The sequence below is a fragment of the Desmodus rotundus genome, chromosome 10, assembly GCF_022682495.2.
Source record: "Desmodus rotundus isolate HL8 chromosome 10, HLdesRot8A.1, whole genome shotgun sequence".
Classification (NCBI taxonomy): domain Eukaryota; kingdom Metazoa; phylum Chordata; class Mammalia; order Chiroptera; family Phyllostomidae; genus Desmodus; species Desmodus rotundus.
In genome coordinates, this window is record NC_071396.1 from 45,304,805 (window position 1) to 45,327,180 (window position 22,376).

A 22,376-nucleotide genomic window follows, 5' to 3' on the forward strand; every position below is an offset into this window, starting at 1 on the left:
GGGGTCCTAGGTCCCATCCTACGTTCCTCTAACATTTCTTTTTCTTTCTTTCCTTTTTTTTTTTTTTTTTTTTTTTTTTGAGGTTAGGAACTCACATCCCACCTCAGATCAGAGATCGGGGACTACTGTGGTGGGAGAAATGGGGACACAGTCCATCTTCCTTTGTCCCCAACACAGAAGGACTGGGGTGGCGGAGGACTGTGGCTGCAGGAAGTGGAGCTGCGAGGGGCCCCGCTGGGCCGATGAGCACCGCGCACCTTTCTGAAACGTGTCCAGGTATTACTGCCCTCTAATGGGTGAGCTAAGTTGTACAGTCCCGCTCCCTCCACCAGCGGGGCCCTTCTCCTCTGGCTTCCTGGCCCTGCTCTGCCCTTCAAGTCTCAGTGAAGACTTTTCTCCCTGCTCCCTGCCTCCCTGTGAGTAGAGCTGGGCTGTACCTTCCTTAGGGGTGTCTGCATACCAGTCCCCCTGCTGGGCTGTAGGCTCCCCAACTTTGGTCCCCATCTCTACATTTTGGCCCTCCCAGAAATTGGTCTAATGCCCAACAGAGAAAGCTCCTCGACAAATGGACCCCGTGAGCTTGTCATCACTTCCTTCCACCACTAGTCTACCTTCCTCGACCAAATGTTTGCCTGCCAGCCGGGGCATCTCACCTGCACCAAACCGTCTCAAGTTCACCTTCCCACTGTAACACTGGCCGCATTTCCACCACTCTCCCACCACCCAGAAAGAGCAGCTGCGGCTCAGGAATTAAGGGTACAGGTTACCAATATTCAAACGCCAAAGCCTCCAGTTACTAGCTGTGTGACCCTGGCTAATTCCTTAACCTCTCTGTGTCTTAGCTATAAAATGGGGGAAATGGTACCTAATCATAAAATTATGATGCAGATTAGAGGGATTAATGCATGTAAAGTACTTCGGAGCAATGCCTGGCACACATTAGGCACTTAGGTGTTAGTCGGCCCATGTCACGCCTCTTCTGCAAGGACGTAAACTCTTCAAGTCTGCCTCCTTCATGCCCTGCATGATTCCTGAAATCCCTGCAGAAGCTGGCCCGCCCTGCAAAGGTCAGGAAAAGACAAGCCGAATTTCACCACAGCTGTAGCAGATTAATAATAGGCTAGGAAACTCGTTAAATCGGGGAAGCCACTGTCCAAAAAAGACACCACAAAAAACTCAAAATAAATGCAAAATTTAATGAAAAAAACAAAAAAAAAAACAAAAACGAGTACAACGTGAATGGAAAGGAACAAAAACGGTCAATGAATGAAGGAGTAAATGAATTAACAAGGGAAGCAGTTTCAGAAAAGCGTGTTAACGTAACAAGACCAGCAAGCCCAGGAACACGGGCCCCGCTTCACTGAGAACCCACACGCAGACGCAAAGACACGCACGCAGTCAGCCTGCACCACTGCAAACCCCCCAGGCTGCGTTCCCCAGAACTGGGGAGCCCCTACCTCCCGGTTTGCCCGGGACAGTTCTGGCTTGTGCCTGGCGAGCTAGCGTAATTAACGGCATCTCTTTTTGCTCTCAAACGCCTCAGCTTGAACAATAAATTGTATGGTGATTCTACCCCAAGCCAACGGGATTCGTGAAAGACATGACGTAAATGCCAGCGTGATCCCACGGGCAGCCTCGCTAATGCCGACCCATGACGCTGAGAGGGAAAAGGAGGGCAAGTCAGGCCCTGCAGGCAGGGGCCACGCTCCCCAGGGGTCGCTTGTTAGAGTGGCAAGATGTGCACCGAGGATTAATTTGGACTCGGCTGTAAAGACGACAAAATTCCAAACACAAACTGCGTGGGGAGAGAAATGCAGTGAGGTTCACAAAAGCTGATGGGACCCTTGCAGCCAGCTGAGACCCCAGAAAATGCCACACTGCCAGACGCCCCCTGCAGAGATCTGGTGCAGGCAGCCACAAGTCTGGCCTTCCCCATGACCTGGGGTGGCCCCCGGCAACGGTGGATGAGTGGGGGGCAGAATCACCAAACCGGCTCAGGGACCAGGAGCCCTCATTTCTTACACAACCAGTGAACCCCCCCGGGTCACTGAGCCTCATCCTCAGAAATGCGTCAGCTCGCAGAGGCTATCTTCAGGTCACACTTCCGCCCAAGTTTAGATACTTTTAGACATATAATTACCCTGGACACAAGCCACTCAGAATCCACAGCAGCCTTGGATGTGCTGATTTACCTGTCTGACGCCCACACTGAAGCATCAGGTACCAGCCACAACCAGGGGTGGACGTACTGGGAGGCTAATGAGGCTTAATCCGCAAGGCCCCTTCCAAGGCCCTGGGTCTAATTGTGTATTTATGTTCTTTTTCTTGAAGAAGCCTCTCGAATAGTTCAGGTTTCTACCCCTTCAAAATCGGACCCACCTGGGGTCACAACGTAATGCTGGGAGTCCTTTCACCTGGAGCCTCAATAGAGCCTGCTCTGCTCCTGGAGCCCTCTCGTGCAAAGGCGGCCTTTCTCTGACCTTGCCTCAGTGGACATGCACAGCCCACCCTTCCGGCCCACTCTGAACGGAGCACCGTCGCAGGAGCGCGGGAGGAAGCCAGGACTTGATCCTGCAAATCCGCAAAGCAGGCAATGGGAGGGAGGGAGGACACGGAAAACCAACCATCAACCCCAAATCAATCAGCGCAGCTGCTGCCTGAGGCTTCCAGCCAGGGAGGGAGAGCACTAGCCTGTGAAATCCTCCAGGCAAGGGTTGCTGCGTGCGGCTCTGGCAGCCCGTGCTCAGCACAGCGCTCCATCAGCAGGAAGCGCGCTCCTTCCCTTCCTCTATGAGGTTCTCGTCTCCCATTTTATGGGGCCGGATTTTCAACCCCGATCCTCTTGGTGGCTTGCCAGCCAACAGGAACGTGGAAGAATCAGTGATGCCCGTTCCTTCTTAAAGCAACCCCTTCCGAATGCAGCTGCAGAGGAAAAGCTCCTTGGCTGGCAGTTTTTTCGTCAACTGTCCACAGGCATCAGACACCTTCCTCTTTCGTCCTGTGACTCAGCCAGGAAAAAGGAAGCAGGGACCCTGAAACAAAAACCTCCTCCCCGCTGAGGGCTCTGTGCATTTAGGAAGCACAGCTGCGGGTTGGGTGGGGTCTTGGCCGGGGTCAACACTTAACACACACACACACACACACACACACACACACACACACACACACACACGGAGCTGGTCCCTGTTTACAGGTAGCACCTGTGGGGGGGAGGCACACAGACAAGGGCGTCGGGCTGCTGTTCCATTTACATTCAGAGAGCAAACGCTGGGCAGGGTCTTGCTCCTGTTCCACTTTCATCCGTAAAGAAATTCCAAACACTGTCATCACAGGATGTTTATTACCCACCTCTCCCTATATGCTACAGGGAGGCTTTTACATTAAAAAAAGGCTTAGAGAGAGTTTTAGTTTTTAAAAATCAGGGAATCTGAGTTACTTGGGAAAATAACGGGAGAGGATATTATGTGTTCACGCTCGGGCCAAAATAAAAAATTTAGAAGTGTTTTAAAAAGTGATTACGGAAATGAAACTCTCGGTTAGAAAAATTAAAACGAAGGGACATGGGGCAGATGTCGCAGCATGTACACCAGACCACACGGCCACACCTAAGGCACCGCCTGAGTCGCCGTCCCCACCGCCGGACGGTTAGGCCGAGCGCCGCCAGCCGGCGCGGCAGGCACATGGCTGCTCCGTCAAGGAATAGTGACACTGTAAATGGAAGACCAGCCACTGGCTCTGAAAAAAATAAACCTCGTCAGTTTGGGATTCCAGCGTTCACGGCTTTGTCACGTTTGCACAGACACTGGGGGGGCCGCCCGGCCAGGGGACACAGCAAGGCTGTGAGCACCGGAGTCTGCACCGGCTCCCAGTCCGTCCTCACACCGTGTTATGGGAGAGGCTCCCAAGGAGTAACTCAAGCAACTGAACCCATGAGAGGCTAAAGTCCGCTCCTGACATGTAAGTCTGTGCGTGCGTTAACTGAAAAATAAAAATAAAACAAACAGAACAAAAACAGGCACATTAAAAGATACGCAGACGACCAAACCAAACAGAAGCAAAAGACGACGGCAGGGTGGACACTGGGAAAGGGCAGTCAGTTTGGCATGTGTCACGAGCAAAGCAGAGAACTCGCTGCAGTTTGTGGCGTCCCAGGCTGAGGGTCAACATCTGATTGGGAAGTAATTTTGCAAAAATGGATTAAAACTTACAGCATAAATGCAACCGATTCAAACCATTCAACTAAATGGTCATAACTACCCCCCTCCCCAAATGCACTCCTGACTCACCCCATCCCCCAGACAGGGCAGGAGGGAGGGGTGTCCCTGCCAGCCCATCCACCCCACACCTGACTTCCGCAAGGCCAGCGGGAGGAGAGATGGCTCTCCCAGAGGCCAAACTGACTGAAGCTTTCTGGCATGTCCAGCAAACAGAAAAGACCTGTTTTCCAGGCCCAGGCCACGTGGGAAAAGCGAGGGGACCTGACACCAGCATGAGCCCCCACCCTGAGAGCCCTGGCAGCCGGCCTGCACCCCACCCGCCGGCCCTCAGACCCTGGCCTGGCCACAGGTCCTTCCTTGTCTTCATTTCTGAGTGGTTTCTCCAAGGCCTATTTCCGAGGGGCTCTGCCTGACTTTCCTTTATGGCCTGGGCCCAGCTGGCAGGGAGTGGGACAAAGCCACTTTGGGAGTCACAGACCTGCATCACACCCCCCCTCCCCAGGAAAAGCCAGATTTCTGAGCCACTAGCTTGAAGTACACACAGGTTCCAATTAACAGAGGCCCTGTACTCACCAAGCCAAGAGCTGGTGGGGGGATGAGGGCTGGAAGCAAAAGCAAAGCAGAGGGCAAGTTCACAAGCGAGGGAAGGGTGGGGCTGGGGGCTTCCCTGGGGCCAGGCTGGTGCCCATCTGTCCCAGCAGTCAGCATAGGGAGACTACAGAAAGGAGGAGGGTCTGTCCCGAAGCAGAGGCCAGGCCTTAGGAATGAGAATTAGCACCCGATTCCTAAATGCCTGGCTTTGTCCGCTGGGCTCCCCCAGGGAGAAGTCCTTTAAATTCGTTTCCTTAGATGTGTCTGTGCTTTCTCTGCAGGTATGTCTGGGGACGGTGTGGGTTGGTAGGTATGTGCCTGAGTCTGTGTACAGGATGGGGCAGGAAAGGCAGTGTGCGTGTGGGAGTATGTGTGTGCACGGGTGTGTGTGTTTTAGGGAATGCAACAACGGGGGGTGGAAGCATCCCACAGCTAGCTATGCACTGCATGGCCCCCACAGCGGGGCTCCCCTGCCACCCGGAAAGGAGGCGCCTGGTACACACACTTCCAAACATTTCGGTAGAAAACAGGATCCTGTGGAGCCCAAGAACGAGGGCCTCGAGGAGTACACCTGCTTAGTTCCTAGGCCGGCAAGGAAGGAAGGCGCCTGACAGGGGCCGAGGGCTGGGAGATGCAGGGATGGACGAGATTCCCGCAGGGGGATGTGGTGGGGGTGCCAAATGAGGTGGGATGGGGAGGGAGGTCTCTAGACAGGAGCCAAAGTATCTGGACTCCCGCAGAAAATGTGGAAACAGACTACGAAAAGACGGCAAAGGAGAAGTGGCTCTGCATTGCCCCCACCTGGCTGACCTGTTGACTGACGCCTGGCGGCTGGGAAAAGCCTCTTGCCACCCCCCATTACTCTCTCTCCGGAGTCTCCACTCCGCCTCCAGCCTCTCCCTGAGGGGCGGTCCTGGCCGGAGCAGGGCTCCCAGAGCCCCCAGCCAGCTCAGGCTCCTGTCCTTCCTTCAGCCAGGCGGTGATCATGGGGCCCAGGGGGTCAGTGCTGGCTGGGGTCAACTCTCCGTTGTTCTGTCACCACCGGCCAGCCAATGAGGGTCCCTCGACCACCACCTCAGTGGCTGGGGGACAGCTGCCCAAGCAGATACTATAGGAGCTTCAGGAATCCATCAGGAAATGCTGACCTTCCCAGGCCCTGTCCCTCTTGTGGCCTGAAAGACCTTCCCCCAAGACCCTGCACCCTCTCGGGGGACACTCCCTACCCGTGTGGCCCAGCCTTCAGCACCCCAGCTCTGAGGAGGCTGCAGGAGAATGGGGGAAGGGGTGGCGAGAAAGAAAGAGGAGGGGGAGAAGGAGAGGGGTCCCCTGAGATAGTGAGATCATTAGTGAAAGAAAGGTGAGCAAGGAGGTGAAAAGGTTAAGTAAAAATGAGAGAGAAAAATGGTAAACAAGCGAATGACTGAGAGCGCAGGTCCCCGTGAAGGGGCTGATGGGGGACAGAGTGAGCGCCCAGGAGAGCAAGTGCCAGCGCGGGGCAGGGGGCCGCCACCTACTTCTTCTTGTCCTTGTCCTTCCGCAGAGGCTGCTGCAAGGTGGTGTGCAAGGCCTGGGCCTGCAGGGCCTCCACGGCCGCCTTCCTGCGGTTGAAGGCGTTGGTCTCCTCCTCCAGCTCCCGGCGCTTTTCCTCCACCTTGCGCTTCTCCTCCTGGTGGATCCGCTTGAGGTGCTCAAACTTCTCGTGGAGCTGGGAGCAGAAGCGGGGAGCCCGGGCTTCCATGTGGGCCGGGAAGGGGCAGGGCCGTCCGGCCACCCAGCCAGGCCCTGGCCTCCCCGCAGGACCCCAGCCCGGCACGCACCTCCCTTTCCTTCTCCTTCAGCTCCAGCTCCGTCTCCTTCACTTTGTTGACAAACATCTGCCTCATCTCCTCCTCCTTCCTCTGCAGCTCGCTCAGGAACTCCTTCCTCTTGGCCTCGTAGGTCTCCTGCAGGCTGTGGAGACCCAGGGAAAAGAGGCCCGGGGTGGATCAGAGCGGGCGGGAGCAGGCGGAGCCCGAGAGGCCAAATTGCGTGGGCACAGTGGGCCAAGAGGACGCTGGGGTCCCGAGCCACACGCCCTGGCTCACAGAGGCCAGCACGGCAAGTCCAGCCGAGGCCGGGAAGATGCGTTCGCTCAGGGCGCAGGACGGCACCTGAAAGGCTGGCTGTCCCCATCGCTGTCCTGGAAGCCCATCTCCTCCAACTTGCAGCGCCGGTAGAGCTCGTAGTGCCGACTGTGGGTCTGCTCGCGGAGGTCCTCCATGTTCACCCGGATCAGCATCTCCCGGAGCTTCACGAAGTCGCAGTGGTTCTCGTTCTCCACTGCAAGCAGGGGGCACGTGGGGTGTCAGACAGGCACGCAGACGGGCGGGGGACGGGGCACCGACAGGGGCAGACCCCAGAGGCAGGACGGGCAACAGGGTCGCAGGGAAGCCACAGGACAGGGGATGGTGTCTGGGCCCCCAGCTGGGGCTGTGCCCCCATCAACACTCACCCTGCACCACTCCCCACGGGTACTGCCGCGCTCGGACCAACTTGTTCCCCACCTTCACCTCCTCAGTGCTGCCCACCACGGCAAAGGGCAGGTGTGCCTGGAAACGGGCCCCAGGGTGTGTGAGCACAGGGCTGAGACAGACCTGGCCAGACCCAGCTCACCTTCCAGCTATCTTTTGGAGAAATATCCCTGGGTCTCCAAACAAGGAAGTAGGCTACACCACCCTCCTCCCTCCTCGAGTTCTAGGCTGTTCCTTCAGCCCTTGGGCTGCTCAGGGGCCATCAGCAGCTCCCTCACAGGACGTGTGGGCCTGGCTCTTCCCTCAGCTCCCAGCCCTGGCCTCCAGCCTGTTCACCCCTCCGGCTTTCGAGTCCCTGCCCAGACTCACCCTGTGAAACTCAAAGCTGGGGAAGCCCCAGCACCAGCCCAACACCCAGTTCCTCCCGCCCTTGCCCATGGGACGCGGGACTCGGCCGGTTCCCCGACACCCACCAGTTCCCCAGTCTTTCCTGGAGAAGGCAAGGCTGGAACGCTGAGGATGGGAGTCGCCCGGGGCTTGTCAGGGATCTGGGCTGGCTCTAAGCCCCCTGGCCCCCCAGCCCTGAGGCCCTGGCCCGACACTCACATTCATGACGGCATTAATCTCCGCAACAGCCTCGTCATCTGTGGGAAACTGGTAGATCTGCACCCCATTGCTGACCAGCTCGCCCATGATCTTGATCTTGAACTTGTGGAGCTCACTCTTGGAGATGGTGTCGGCCTTGGCAATGATGGGAATAATGTTCACCTGCCAGGACCAGGGAAGAGGGGCAGCACGTTAGTTGCTCCCCGACTGAGGACAGCCCTGCCCAGGCCACATCCCCGGGCAGAGAGGCAGGAGGCCACAGAGACCGAGGGGCTTGGCGGGGAGGCCTGGCCTGCACCCGGCCACCTGGGGCCACTCGGATGGGTTGTAGCAGCGCTTCTTACAACCCTGGTGCCCCCAAACCAGCCCCCAAATTAGTCCCCTGGACATACCCAGCTTGGCCCCAGAGTTCTCTGAAGGCTTTAACCAGCCCAGCAAGAGGCGGAGGGCTGGGCGCCCACCTGAACGGGGAAGCTGACCCAGCAGCAGTTGCCGCAGAAAGACCTCAAAACCCTCCCAGGCTGAGGCTGTGCCATCTTCCCAGAGAACTCCTGAGATGGCGAGGGCAGTCACGGGAGCCGGCAGGCGACTGTGGGTTGCACGCCCTGCCTGTCGTCCCCGCGAGGATGTCCTCTCGACCCCACACCTCCTCCGGGTGCTCAATTGTGGCCCTTGGCTCTCCCCTCCCCAGGGGGCTCAGGAGGACCCCAGGGAGCTCCACAGCATGAAGGGCGGGGAAGGGAAGGGAACGGAGCAAGTAGGAATTGAGAGAGAGAAAATGAGCAGAGAACTGGGACACTCTGGGAAAAGGATCAGAGGGTTGCAGGAGGGGGAGGGACCTCCAAGAGGAGGGAGAGGAGGCCCGGAGCCAGCAGGCTGAGAATAAGAATTCGCTGGAAGGAAGGGGCTCAGGGCCAGACCCAGGGGACAGAGCTCCGGAGAAAAAGCCCAGAGCGAGCTGTGCCCACTGGAGCAGGAGGGACAAAGAGAAGAGAGGACCAAGTCAAGGGGGCTATCTGCAGACACCACCCCCCACTGGGGACCGCCCGAGGTGAACAGTCTCACTTCAGCCAGCACCCCTGCCCCCCACCGCCGGACAACCGTACCGCCCGCGGAACAGGCTGGGGGTGCCCGCGGGGGCTCACCTTGCTGTCGAGTTTCTTCATGGTCACCAGATCCAGGGACTTGAGGGAGTGGCCGGTGGGCGTGATGAAGTAGAGGCACACGTGGATCCTGGTGTCGTGGAAGTCGAAGAGCGAGCGGCGGATCTTCAGCTCCTCCTGCAGGTAGTTTTCAAACTGCGCGTCGATGTAGTCCACGATGGGCCTGTAGCTGCACACAGCTCCGTCACCTGGGAGGCGGGGCTGGGGGCGGGGCCGAGCCAGCCTGCTCTCCCTAGAAACCAACGGCTTGGGCATCCCCTTCTGGACCCCTTCTCCTGACCCCCAAAGGGCCCTCAGGACCTCAGCTACTCCCCGAGAGGCCCTCCCCTGCCCCGCCATGGAGTGTGGGGCTTGGTTATTCCTATGGGGACAGAAGGGAGCGAGGCCAGCACGGATGGGGTGGGCATGAGCCCGCCCTTCCCGCCTCTTGCCTTTCGTCCTTGTTGATCTGGTCCCCGAAGCCCACGGCGTCCACGATGGTCAGCTTGAGCTGCACGTTGCTCTCTTGGAGGTCGTAGGTCTGGGGCCGCAGGCGCACACAGTCCTCATGGTGACTGGCTTCCTCGGTCTCGAAGGTCGTGTTGAAGAGCGTGTTCATCAGGGTGGACTTGCCGATGCCGGTCTCCCCTGGGGGGCGGGGGGCGGAGGGGGAGGGAGGTCAGAGCCTGGCGCTGCGGGGGTCCCTGGCTGTTGGTAGGCTGGGTGGGGCTCAGGCACACTCAGCCTCCACGGAAGGGAGGCTCAGAGAGGGGCGGGCCTCCCACTGCATCCCTCACTGTCTCTGTCCCCAGGAGCCATCCCTTCTCAGTGGCCTCAGAAATAACGTGTGGAAGAGCCAGCCCACAGGCTGACCTGGACAGGAGACGTGGCTATTCAGAATGTGTGAGATGTTTATTGGGGTGTGGGGGAGGGGAGTGGCAGAGCCAGGCAGCTGAGAGACACCCCTGGACACGACCTTTGCTGGCCTCAGTGGGACCGACCCCCCAGTCACCTGCTCTGCACACCATCCCTTCTGGGTCCGGGATGGTATGGGGGGTCCCACAGGGCCAGGGTCTGAAGCCGAGAGGCTGGCCCAGCTGCTCTGAGTGGCCTGCAACATGCGCTTTAACTGGGGGGCTGAGGATAGGCTGCCTCCCGAGGGGCCCCCGCAGTTGGCAGGTGCTAAGCCTCAGCCACCTGTGGAGGGTCTGGCTGAGCTCTCTTTGCCTCTGGGAGGCCCAGGCCCCAAGGCCCATGGCTTGCTGTCCAGACACACAGTAGGAACAATGGTCAGCGAGTTTCTAAATAAACAAACAACCCAAGCCTCTGTGATAAACACTCTTAGTCCACAGAGCACCTTCAGGTGCCTCATCCTGTTCACTCTTCAAGGCAGCTCTGAGTCAGGCCCCAGCTCCAGCTCTGTCCTTGGCCCTGGCAGAAATACCACCAAAGCCTCATCTGGACCCTCCAAAGCGTCCTCTGCCTGGGAGGTCCCCTCACAGCTCTACAGGCGGCCAGGGCAGCAGCGCTCTCTCTCCTAGAAGGCCCTCGCCCACCCTCTGTCTGAGGCTGCCCCTGGCCAGGCCAGGACACTTACCCACACAGAGGATGTTGAAGCTGAAGCCCTGAGTGACCGACTTGCTGACCAGCTGGTCGGGGAGGCTGTCGAAGCCCACATGGCCGCCCAGGGAGAGGCTCCGGGGCTCTGGCTCCGCATTCTGCTAAGGGAGAGATAGAGCAAGGCAGTAAGCCCCCAGGGGAAGAGGGGCCAGGGTGGGGGAGGATAAGCCTGGGTCCAAACCTCTCGTCTGAGTTTTCGGGAAATCTCAGGACACCATGTGAGTACACACCAGGGCTCCAGTTCCAGCTGCGTCTCCACAGAGGGAGCCCAGTGCGCCTCACAGACCCTGAACCCATCTCAGAGAAGGCCCTTATAAACCCACGGCTCTGCTCCCCCTGGGCTGGGGCATCTCCTGGCTGATACCCCGGAGGCCCATGAATCTTAAATCAAGATTTCTTTTTGTTTTGTTTTTTTTTAGATTTTATTTATTTATTTTTAAGAAAGAGATGAAGGGAGGGAGAAAGAGGGGGAGAGAAACATGAATGTGCAAAAGATACATCAATTGGTTGTCTCTCACAGATCCCCAAGTGGGGACCTGGCCCGAAACCCAGGCATGTGCCCTGACTGGGAATCAAACCAGCCACCTCTCGGTTCGCAGGCCGGCACTCAGTCCACTAAGCCGCACCAGCCAGGGCTTAAATCAAGATTCCAAGAGGCCAAGACTGAAGAGCACAATGTTCCTGGGGTCCCCTCTGAGACGCCCTAGACCCTCCTACTGAAGCAGGACTCAAGCGGAGGCAGGTCTGGCTCTGCCCCCTCACTCAAGCCCCGAGTCCGCGGGCACCCCTTGCTCCTCATGCGCCCGAGCATGGACTGCACACGTGGGCCCTGCTGAAGGGGCCGGCACACACTCCGACCCACCACTGGGTCTCAGCGCCAGTCTCAGGGCCTCGTGACCCTGGGGCCTCCTTTCTCTTGCCTCAGTGGGGTTCTCCAGGGACCCCCAGGCTCTGGCTCATGCCACCCTCCCCCACTCCCCCCTCCCCAGCACAGCCCTGGTTGTTTTGGCAGAGGATTTGGGTAAGAACGTGGAGACCTGGCCTTAGCAGGGAGGCTGGCAGCAGGTCCCAGGAAGCGGGGCCTCCGGAGCCAGCCCACCAGCACTATAAAAAGAAACCACCAGGCTCCAAAGCAGAGGGTCAGGTCAAACTCCGACCTGCGTGCCTTCCCTGGGAATGGGGGTAAAAGGCTGTCCTCCAAGGGAACGTTCCCAGGGTCAGCCAGCTCCCTGCTGGCCAGAAACAAGCCTCCTCCGTTCCCAGTCCCCTCGCCCCGACTGCCTGCTGGAAAGAGCAGGGACAGGAAGGGGCAGTGGGTCTGTGTCTCACCCTGCCTACCATGCCAGGGGGAGGGAACAGGCCCCAGGAGCTGCTGAGCAGGACGGCGGCAGCCCTCATGCCAGGGTCTTGGGTGGGCCAGAGAGTTCGTTGGGCTTTTTCTGTCCGATGGCTCTGGGAGCGCTTAGTTGTCTTTAACTTCATTTGAAACAATTTTGTTAGATTGTATCATGACAGCTGTCAGACCAGCATGCATTTTTTTAAAAATCAAAATTGGTAAATTTTCATGTAGCCATTTTTATATTGAAGATGGAAGAAAATATGCAACATTTTCGGCATATTATGCTTTATTATCTCGAGAAATATAAAAATGCCACTGAAATGCAAGAAAGGTTTGAGCAGTGTGCGGAGCGGTGCTGTGACTGATCGAGCGTGTCGGAAGTGGTCTGCGACGTTTTGGGCTGGAGGCGTCTCGCTGGACGGTGCCCGTGTGGGGCGGAGCAGCTGACGTTGGTGGCGATCGAACAGAGACATTAACTGAGAACAATCGACGTCATACCACGTGGGAGATGGCTGACATCCTCAAAATACCCAAATCAATAACGTTATTGGTGAAAATGAAAAATGTGTTTTATTTTATGGAAAACTATACAGACTTTGTGACCATCCCAACAGATCCAGGACGGTGGCGGACGGGGCTCGGGACCAGACGCCAGGGCCGTGGCGCCCAGCTCTCCACCAAGGGGTCTCCATAGCCCCTGAGCTCTCCCCGCCTCCGTCAGCCCCAGCCGCCAGCCAGAGGCCCCTGGCTTCTCTTCTCCATGGATTATACCCACCGGCCCAGCCTCGCCCCTCTCAGTCACTGTGGCCCTGCACCGATGGCACCCCAGTGTGAATGTTGGCAGCCGAGACCCCATGTGGACAGTTCTGTCCCCTCAAGAAGTCAGGGCTCCCCCAAAACCTGCTCTCTCAATAACCCTCTCTCAATGGAGCCTCTGTTCTTGTAGCTGACCCTTTCTCCCTCCCCTCTCTGCCCAGGTGATGACGTCACAGCCTCCCCACCCAGCCCTGGGTTCTGTTCCTGTGAACAGAAACCAACCAAGAGACCCCAGAGGCAGCTTCCTCTCACGGGCGCCCACACCAAATGCAGTAAACGGAGCGCAGGATGTGCCAGCTCAGGTCCAAACGCCCAGCGGGGCACCCAGGCCCTGCCCGGTCCGAGCCCTTCCTCACGTGCGCCACCCCCACCCTGCTGGTCACCTCTGAATTCACTTTCAGCCTCGGCCTTTCCCCTGGCAGGTGCTAGGACCTGGCCCCTAGGTCCTCGCACTCCAGACCCCTCACTGGATAGCCCCCCCCCACATCATGCCCTGTCAGGTGCCCTTTTTATCACTGATTTAACATGTCCTGGTTCTCCATCTCTCCAATAAGCACCTTGAAGTTGGCTGCAGGCTGGGGGAGGCAGGTTGTCCACTCTTCCCACCGCTGTGGCCAACAACACCACCATTTACCGATTGCTAGCCACCGGCCTCGGCCGCCTGCGCACCGGGCTGCCTGCCTGCCCGTGGCCGCCAGGACAGTCACATGGAGGACAGGACGGTCACTCTAGGGCTTTTTCCTTTCCAGGCGAGACTGAAAATGGCCCCAGTGTACGGCACGCTGTGCTTGCAGAGAAGTCTCCGCATTGATTCGGCCTCTGTCCTCCTCTTCCGAGGCCGAGGCGATCGGGAGGCAATCCAATGTCCTGCAGCCTGCAGCCAAAACCCACCCCGCCGGGGCGTCTGGGAACCACAGGCGCGCACACCCCGCGGCAGGGTACCTGCACCGCCTCCGAGGCCATCCCGTTCCTGGGCGTCCCCCACTTCCTCACAGGTCCAGGCTCCGGAAGCTAAAGGCAGGGGGGTTCCCACAGCAGCCACCTCTCCACGCTCAGCAAGCCCCGCCTGCCTTCACGCACACAGCGTGGCTCTCTCTGGGGACGTGTGTGGAGTACAGGGAGGTCTCCACCCCCAAGTCGCTGCCCAGGCTGCGCTCTGCCACTCCAGGGCCACATCCCCGGGGCAGTCACTGCCTGCTCGGGGCCTCAGGGACCACAGGAGTGTCAATCACAGGCGTGTCAATCTCCAGAGAGCATGTGCACAGCCACGTACACACAGAACGGCAGCCACGGGCCCTGCCAGAGATGGAGCTTCGCTCGCTGGTCTCAGAGGACCGATCTGGACTCCCTGCTCCCCCGAGTCTCCAATGCCCGCCTCCTTGATCCCACGTTTGCATCAACAACGTCTGATCCAAGGCACGCCGCTTGCTCCCAGGGGCCCGCCTGCGCCAGGTGTCTCTGCCAACCCGCGTGGGGTGCCAGTCCGGGAGGAGCCAGTGGCTTCTAAAGCACCCTGGTACATCTCAGCTAGCACCTTCGGGTTAGCACCTCCCACTGGCTACCTGGCAGTCGGCCCTGCAAGCCGGCAGGTAAAACGGCAGTTCCAGCTCTGGGGGTGGGGCCTCGTCCTCCGGAGCTCATCAGCAGGGTTCCAGGTTGAGCCTTCATGACCAGCTTGTGACCATTAGGGGAGCAAGCTGGCCGAAGGCTGAAGGCCACTCGGAGGGCAGCAGAGCCAAGAAATCACAGAGAGGAGAGACAGCCCGTGTCTGCCCTCCTGGTGGGCCTTCCCCTGACCCCTGGCCCCGTCTCCCCCTATGGCTTAGGCTAGTGGGGGAGGGCTATCTATTCCTTGCAACTGAAAGCACCTCAGCTGCTAGAGTCACCAAAGTGAGATGCTCTCACTTTGCAGAAAAACAGGGAGAGAGCACGGGAGACAGGACAGGGGAGGAAAAGTGTGGAAAGGAAAACATCTCAGGGTTACAAGCAAAGGAAGGAACGGATGTCGAATGGTGACACTGCCACCACGCTGAGGGCCCCTGGTGCCAAATAGGCCCTGTGACCTTACACAGTCTCCTTCCCAGTCCGTTCCCACCCTGTGCGGCAGATACCTATTGCCCCGCTTCCTAGGCAGGGACACTGAGGCTGGAGAACTAGTCAGGCCAGAGCAGGGAAGTGAGGGTGGCCGTGCCCTGGACACAGACCACTCTGCCATCCTCACTCTCCTGCTCCTACCGGGCTCCCGGCTCATTCGCTCACTCAGCACTCGCTCACTGGGCACGTCCGCTGCTCGCCAGACCCTGGGGGGGCTGCAGAGGCCAAGCCGCACTGTGGGTGGGGGAGGGAAGCAGCATGGGGACCACAGCAGCAGCCGCCGATAGCAACCCAGGGCTCACCAGGCACGACTCTAATCTCGTTCAGGCCGCGTGCTGGTGAGGTAGGCTGTAATATTATCTCCATTGCACAGAGGAGGCCACTGAGCCACCGAGAGATTGAGCAATTTGCCCAAGACCACACTGCCCAGAGGGGTGTAGCCGGGGTCAGCTGGAGATGAAACGAATTCGACACCCACGCCTCCAGCCACCGAACGCCAGTGCTGGCGCTGCCGAGGGTGGGGGCCCCCAGGGAGGGGCGGGGACAGTGGGGACCCACAGAGCTTGGGCTGGGCCCACGATCCAGCAACTCCAGCCAACTGTGGGGACGCGGACCTGGTATTGCCAAATCTTCCTGTTCTTCATAAGAAGCCAAGAAATCTAGATTTTTAAGTGAAACCTCCTAATTGTTAAAGGTTGGAACTAATACAAATTGAGAGCAGGAGGGCCCAACACAACATGCCCGGGGTCGGACCTGGCCCCTTGTCTGACAGGCTGCGCCCTCCCAGGGGTGGCAGCGGAGTGGCACACAGGAACAATACACCCAGTCTCCACTCTCGGGGCCTGGAGCCCAGGACACTGCTCCGTGGGAGGAGCCTTTTGGCTGAACGACTTAACTCGGACCAGACCCCAGTGAGAGGCGGCCCCCTGCTTCTGGCCTCCTCACCGCCCCGGCTCCCCAGGGTGCTGGCTCAGGGCACTCCGACTGTCCTCAGAGCTCCGGGACAGCGGGTTGGCAGCTCTGAGCCCCCACCACAGCGGGAAACCCCACAGCGCCATTGCTCCCTCTCTGAACACTAACAAGCGTCTGGCTCCTGAGTGAGGCTCCAGGCTCCTCTGCCATCATTTCTTTGGCACATCAAAGACAACAACCAAAATAATAAGTGCTCTGGCCGGCTGTGCCCCTCCATGCTGGCGTCCAGCACATTTTGTTACGCAGCCCAGGGCATAAGGAGGACGTCCCTTCCCTGACCGGAAACGCCCTGTCCGAGCCTTCTGAGGCAGCCCGAGTCACCCGCAGGGGAAAGCTGCCCCCTTTACCAACAAGAGAGGCAGGGTTTGGGGAGATACCATGTCTCACTGCTTGCCCACACAAAAAAGGCTTTTATCCAGAAGGAACGGGAAATCTGCTGAATGTCTGAACCAACAAGGTCAAGGACACTGTGGGTGAATACAGACCCCTAAGATCACACCTCCCGAACGAGCCTGGTTGTTGGGGAGGGAGCAGAGGTGATACCCCGTCGAATCCAGGACGAAGAGCAGCCCCTACCCCAGGCCTGCCACAGGGTGCTCTGGGGCGCCTTTCTCCCCACCCCCACCCCAGGGCCCCCATGCCTGGCACCCCCTGGCCTGAGCAGCCTGCCAGGCAGGCAGGGAGCCCATGCCCCAGGAGAGCTATCAAGCCGTGCACTGGACCCAGGAGCCGTTGCTCACGGGGAGCCTCCTCCACCCCGTTTCTGGCACAACCCCCCTGCCCCCCGCTCTAGCTCCTCTCAGCAGCCTGGGCCTTAAATAGCCAGAGCAGAGGCCTCTGGCCAGAGCCCACGGTCATAGCACAACTGTCCTTGAGTCTGATAGGAATCCCAGGAATTTTCCCAGGAAAGGCTTAGGCTCTGGTCCCAGGATTCCACAGCAAACCGCTAAACCCAGGTCAAAGGTTACGGGAAATAACCAAAGGGATGTATGTGGGAGCTGGAGTGAGAATGCCACGGGCCTGGACCAGGAGGGCTGACCAGGGGCAGGACAGACCTGTCCCGAACCAAGAGGACACCTGGGAGCCTCTAGGGCGGAGACAGAAACCTGGGAGGAGACGCGAGCAGAGAGCCAGGGCAGCTGCTCGCTCGGTGACTTGGGAGGGCTCATTCCACGCTCCCAAGTCAGAATCGGGTTTCTCAGAAGGCAAGCGCACAGTCCCTGGTCCCTGGGTCCACCCGTCCCACGCCAGCCAATGACACATCCACATTCCGGGGCTGTGCCGTGCCCTGAGAGGGAGTGGTCCATCCCGCCAGGGCACAGAGCGGGAGGGTGCCCTGGGCCTTGGAAGGCACCGGGACTCCGGGCAGCCACGCTCCCCCACCGGCTCAGGGACTCCAGGGGCAGCCCACTGCCTTGCAGCAGGGAAAGGCACCGCAGTCGGGACACTGCTGGGGTGGGGGTTGGGGGGCAGCCTGTGTGCCGCAGTGAAGGGGAACCCGTCCTTAGGAAGGGGAGAGGAGTGCATGGGCACCAGTGTGGGCCGGCGGCGGCTCGGGGCAGCACTGCTAGACTTCCCTCTTGCTTTCCCCGTCCACCCAACACCAGACAGAGGATCAGACACACGCAGGCCTCGTGGGTGTGAGTCTGCGCCCACGGCCCCTCCAGAATGCTCCGCCCCAGGGGCCCCAAGCCCTGGAGGCTCCTCAGAGAGTAGCCACCTCCTAAAATCAGAAGTAGGCCCGTATTCCTTCCTCCCCTGGTTCTGCCCCTCTGATGTGGCCTCCAGGACAGGGGCCAAGGACCACCTGGAAGCCACGTGTTCTGAGGAAGAGTATCTAACTTGGCCCAAGACTACCCAGGACAACTGACGGCACAGCCAAGATGCTGCTCGCCCTGCCCGCCAGCACCCTTACCGGCCACGGCCCCTCACCAGAGCCGGGAGAAGGCGGGGATGGCAGGAAGGCCCGCTGCCCTGGGTGGCACCGGGCACCGTCCCCCACAGGCATGCCCCCTCTGGCCCGCACAGCTCCATATCTGGCGGCCTGGCAAAGCTTGTGCTTTGGGGGCCAAGCCTGGGGACCCCGAGCCCCGAGCTTGTGGCACAGGGACAGGAAGGCTGACTTGGTGACAAGGGACACCCAGAGGCCAGCCAGCCCTCAGCAGGCCCTCTGCTCTGTCATCCTGCAGCTACTTGCTTCCGGTAGCTGGACCCACGCCACAGAGACATCCTTGGTGGCTGCTGCCCCAAACATGCGCCTCCCCTAGCCCACCTTCACCTCCAAAACTCAGGGGGCTCCACCCTCTTTGCCATCTGCTGGCGCTGGGGTGAGGTCTCAGGCCCAAGCTTGCTGATGACCAGCGCCTGCATCCTTGCCCGACTACAGGCCGCTGGCATCAACAAGGTGATGGGCACGAAGCATCCAGTGCCCTCCCTGCCATCCAAACTTTTGACAAAAGCCAGGCCCTGGGTTCCGGGCCCCCACACAGCCCCATCTCCAGGGCATTGCGATCCCCCGTGCTGCCCTCTCTGTTTCCGACCTGGTTAGTCCCTTGTCACGTGGTCCCTTGGACCACAGGTGCCTCCCACCAGCCTCCCTGCTCCGACCCACCAAGATCCAGGGCAGAGCTTCCTAACGTGAGCACCCACAGAACAGTATGATGCCCACGAGGGAGGCAGGTCAGGTCAGATGCACCTCCCCGGGGATGGTGGGGCTCCCGTGTGACCCCTCAGCGCCTCCAGGCACGGAGAGCTACAGCTGTCTCTTGCTCAGCTCTCATTTCTCCTCCAGGACAGCTCTGCAAGGAGGGTTCTGGCCATTTTCACAGGACAGGGAGACACCACTCTGTGACAGAGCCCCGTGCGGGGGAGAGGGCTGCCTCCCACCGTCCCTTCCCACCAGCTCTAGCTTCAGGGAGGGAACGGGCACTCCCTGGGCAGCCTGCTTCTTGGGGAAGTGTCAAGATTACAGGGGTGACAACGGAAGTGACAGATGGTGCTGGGGATAAAGCTGACATGGGGAGGGTGACTGGCTGGGAAGAATGCCAGGCGTGAGGTTGCCATGCCACACACTTCTTCCCTGTCCCTCTCACAGCTCTACTGTCCCCGGCCCTCAAGCCTCCTCCCCACAGAGTATGAACCCTGCCCCAGGAGACTCTGACAGGAGATGGCTCTCAGGGCAAGGAAGGGTAAGCCCCCGAGACTGGGAGACCCAGGAAGAAGGAGGGGCAGAGCAAGAGTGGACAGAAATCTGGCTGCCCAAGGAGGGCGAGTGGCAACAGAAATTCCTCAGGTGGCTGTCCCAGACACACCAGACCAGGAGATGCCGTCTGTGACCCCATGGCTGATCCAGGGCTGAGCAGGCAGAGCCACCACGGAGAGGCTGCTGAGCCCACGGTGTTCACATCGCACTGTGTGGGGAACAGGAGCCCAGCGCACACCATCCTCAAAGCTCAACCTTGCACACTCATCTCGGCGCCCGGTGAGGGCAGCTCCCAGCCCTCCAGGGCTGGTCTGACCTCCGCACCAGCCTGAATGGCCATGCAGACCTGCCAGAGCGCAATCAGAGCAGGGCCTCCTGGCCACCGCTTGACGCCCAAGGCAACCCTGGGGCTGGTGAGACAACCAAGCCTATCTCCAAACATGCTGCACACTGCAATTAACCTTCAACACACTCTTTGAAGAGTATCAGCATGGTAGTGCCATCTTATAGCAAGATAAAGGAAGGAATTATTTTCCCAGGATGGCAAGCCAGGAGAGGAAATGGAGTCCAGTCTCCTAAATTGAGGCCAAAACCCCACCTAAGGTCTCCACCCATATCGACCCAGTCCAAGTTCTCCCAGGACTGAAGGCACCAAGCGTAGAGGACGTGGAAGGCGTCCATTTGTCCCCCCTCCCCCGGCACGGTGACCCAGGCCCGGAGCCCAGGCCGCACTCCCTTCCGGCATCAGTCCCCTCTCTGTGCCTCCGCTCACTGTGGGGTTAACACCCAACACCCTCCCAAGGGGCAAACCGGAGAGTCTGAAGGAAAGGGCCTTTCCCGCCGGCCTGGCAGTGCAGCTGGGCCCCTCAGCTCAGCCTCCGAGGACCATCTCTGGACAGGCAGTGACGGGGGCCCCTCGGAAGGGCGCCGGGCAACGGAACAAACACGTTCTCTGCTGCCTTCTTGTACAGGGCCGGCCTTCACATCCACACGGGCACTGGGCATCGTGTCTCATCTGCCGGTCTCACCACGTGCCAGATGCTGCTCCGAGTCCCTCACCGGGACCCTCGCGTGGCATCCGCAGCATAGCCCTGTGAGGGAGGTGACATTTCTATTCTCTCCTACAGACGAGAACACGGAGGGGCTAAAGAGCCTGCTGGACACGGCCAGCAGGTCCGGTGGTCTGATTCTGGTTATTCTACCTCTCCCACCTGCAAGACCAACTGTTAGAGCAACATCTGGCCACCGACAGACAAGATCCAGACACCACTTTCTGGTCAGCTGGGCAGAACAAATGCGCGCAGACACGCTCGCACTCACAGGCCCCCGGGCCTCCCGCTCATCGGCAGGTCTGGCAGGACTCAGGCGCTGCCCTCCTTGGGCGCCCGAGCGCCGGCGTACAGTGCAGAGGAGAGGCGAAGCTCTGGTTCCTCCACCTCTGCATCTGCTCCTCCTGCATCTCAACCCTCTTCTCCGACACAGCCCCCTCCCAAATGGAAACGAAACAGCCCAGACCGGGAGTTATGAAACCAAGAGCTCCCGCGTTAGTTATGCACATTTCCAAAGTAGACCAACAAATGTATTTTCAGGTTAAAGGGAAATTTACATACATAAAATCAGATGACTGTATTTATAGCATTAATTACATAAGTCCTAGCTCCCTTATTTAGCTCCAGAACTAATTCCTTATCAGTCACATATTCAGCATTCTCCCCAACCGCCCCCCCAACAGCCTTGGGCTCTCCCTCCCCCTCCACCAGGGCCTCACATGCTGGAGAGAGGACACAGCTTCCTTCACTGTCACGGCCCAGCCTCTCAGACACACCCAGATCCAGGCGACAAGCAGACACAGCCCCCAAAAGGTCCCCCTCCCCTGGCTGGATCAGAAAAACCTGTAGGAAGTTGGCCATCGGCGGGCTCAGGCCCAGGGACCCCTGCAGGGACCACCAGAGCCGCCAGTCCCGCAGGCAGCACCCCCAAACCGGGGCCCAGACCCACGGCCACCGGGCTGAGTCTGGAATCGCTCCAGTTCCCGGGGAATGGCTGCCTCGGACCTGACCACTGAGGCCAGACCTGCCTGGAAGCGCACCCAGGATTCGGTCGCTTGTTTGCGGGGCGCGGGGCTGGGGGTAGGGAGGGGAGGAGAGGAAACGCAGGCCCAGGGTCTCCAGGACGCCATCTGCCACTGCCCTGAGCTCATTTGGGTACCCCGTCGGATCCCTAAGGGCTTCGTCCTCACCAGCGGTGCCCATCCAACAGCCCCCGCGCGGGCTGGAGCCTCCCCGGCAGCGCAGAAACGCCCAGGAAGGCGGGGGTCGGAGCATCCAGGACCCTCCGCTCCCGGCCGCCGGGCCCCAGGGTGGACCCGCACCTGGCCGCAGCCGGGCGCCTGTTTACTGGCTCCTTCCCGCGGAAGGGGCCTGCCTCTCCTGCGCCCAAGGGGGGCGACCCCGCCAGCCACCCGGCAGGACGCCCACGCCGACGCCCCCGGCTGCCCCGCTAGCGCCGCGGAGAGCCCGCTCCGGTGCCCCCGAGCCGGCCGGGCGTCGAGGCCCGACCGCGCGGCGCTGACAGTCCGGCCCGCGCCCCGCCGGCTGCACCGAGGCCCCCTCCCCGCGCCCCGCGCCCCGCGCCCCCCGCGCGCGCCGCGGCCCAGCACGGCCCTCACCGAGAAGCGATCGAGGTCCGTGGCCGCCATGGCGAGCTCCGCGCCCGGCGGGCGGGCCGGGGCGAGCACCCGGGGCCGCGACGGGGACAAGCCGGCTGCGGGACGCGCTCCGCCCGGGCGGCTGCGGCTGAATGGATCCAATATGGCCACTTCCTGGAAACTCCCCTTGGCGGCGGCGGCGGGAGAAGCGGCGGAGCTGCCCCCGCCCCCGCCCGCGGGACCGGCCTCCCCGCCCGGCCGGGCCACGAGCGCAGCCCGAGCCCCGCCGCTGGGGCCGCCGGGGGTCTCCAAGGCGGGGCGGGACGTGCCAGCTGCGGGGCTGCTGGGACTTGTAGTCTGCAAGTTGGGGGGCCCGGGCCGGCAGTGCCCGGGGGGCCGGTGCCTGCCGGCCTGCCGCGTGTCCCGGGGAGGCTGGGGCCGAGCCCGCGTGGGAGTGTCGCGGCCCGCGCCCTAGCAAGCCGGTTCCGTGTGGTGGAGAGTCGGGCTCTGCGTGCGCCCCAGGAGTCTCCCCTCCCAAGCCGCCTCCACCACGCCGCAGCCTGCTCGTGCCCTGGGAACACCAGCCAGGGTGCCGGTGGGCTGACTGCGGCTCCTCGGGT

The 22,376-nt window shown here is 60.3% G+C and overlaps 1 protein-coding gene across 3 annotated transcripts; it reads right to left on the reverse strand.

The window, feature by feature from the left end:
- Positions 1 to 3,321: 3,321 nt before the first annotated feature.
- Positions 3,322 to 22,040, reverse strand: SEPTIN8 (septin 8). Of its 3 annotated transcripts, none has more exons than XM_053912733.1 (10): positions 21,778 to 22,040; positions 10,664 to 10,784; positions 9,519 to 9,714; positions 9,070 to 9,256; positions 7,925 to 8,086; positions 7,300 to 7,396; positions 6,959 to 7,127; positions 6,626 to 6,758; positions 6,323 to 6,513; positions 3,322 to 3,978 (listed from the first exon to the last, which is right to left on the reverse strand). In XM_053912733.1, exons 1-10 carry the CDS (start codon positions 21,805 to 21,807, stop codon positions 3,975 to 3,977), a joined length of 1,290 nt encoding a protein of 429 aa, XP_053768708.1. In that variant the 5' UTR covers positions 21,808 to 22,040; the 3' UTR covers positions 3,322 to 3,974. The 3 variants fall into 3 exon arrangements, with proteins under 3 accessions (XP_053768708.1, XP_053768709.1, XP_053768706.1); XM_053912734.1 differs by having other exon boundaries at positions 9,070 to 9,250; positions 21,778 to 21,980; XM_053912731.2 differs by lacking the exon at positions 3,322 to 3,978 and adding an exon at positions 3,988 to 4,167 and having other exon boundaries at positions 21,778 to 21,822.
- Positions 22,041 to 22,376: the final 336 nt, after the last annotated feature.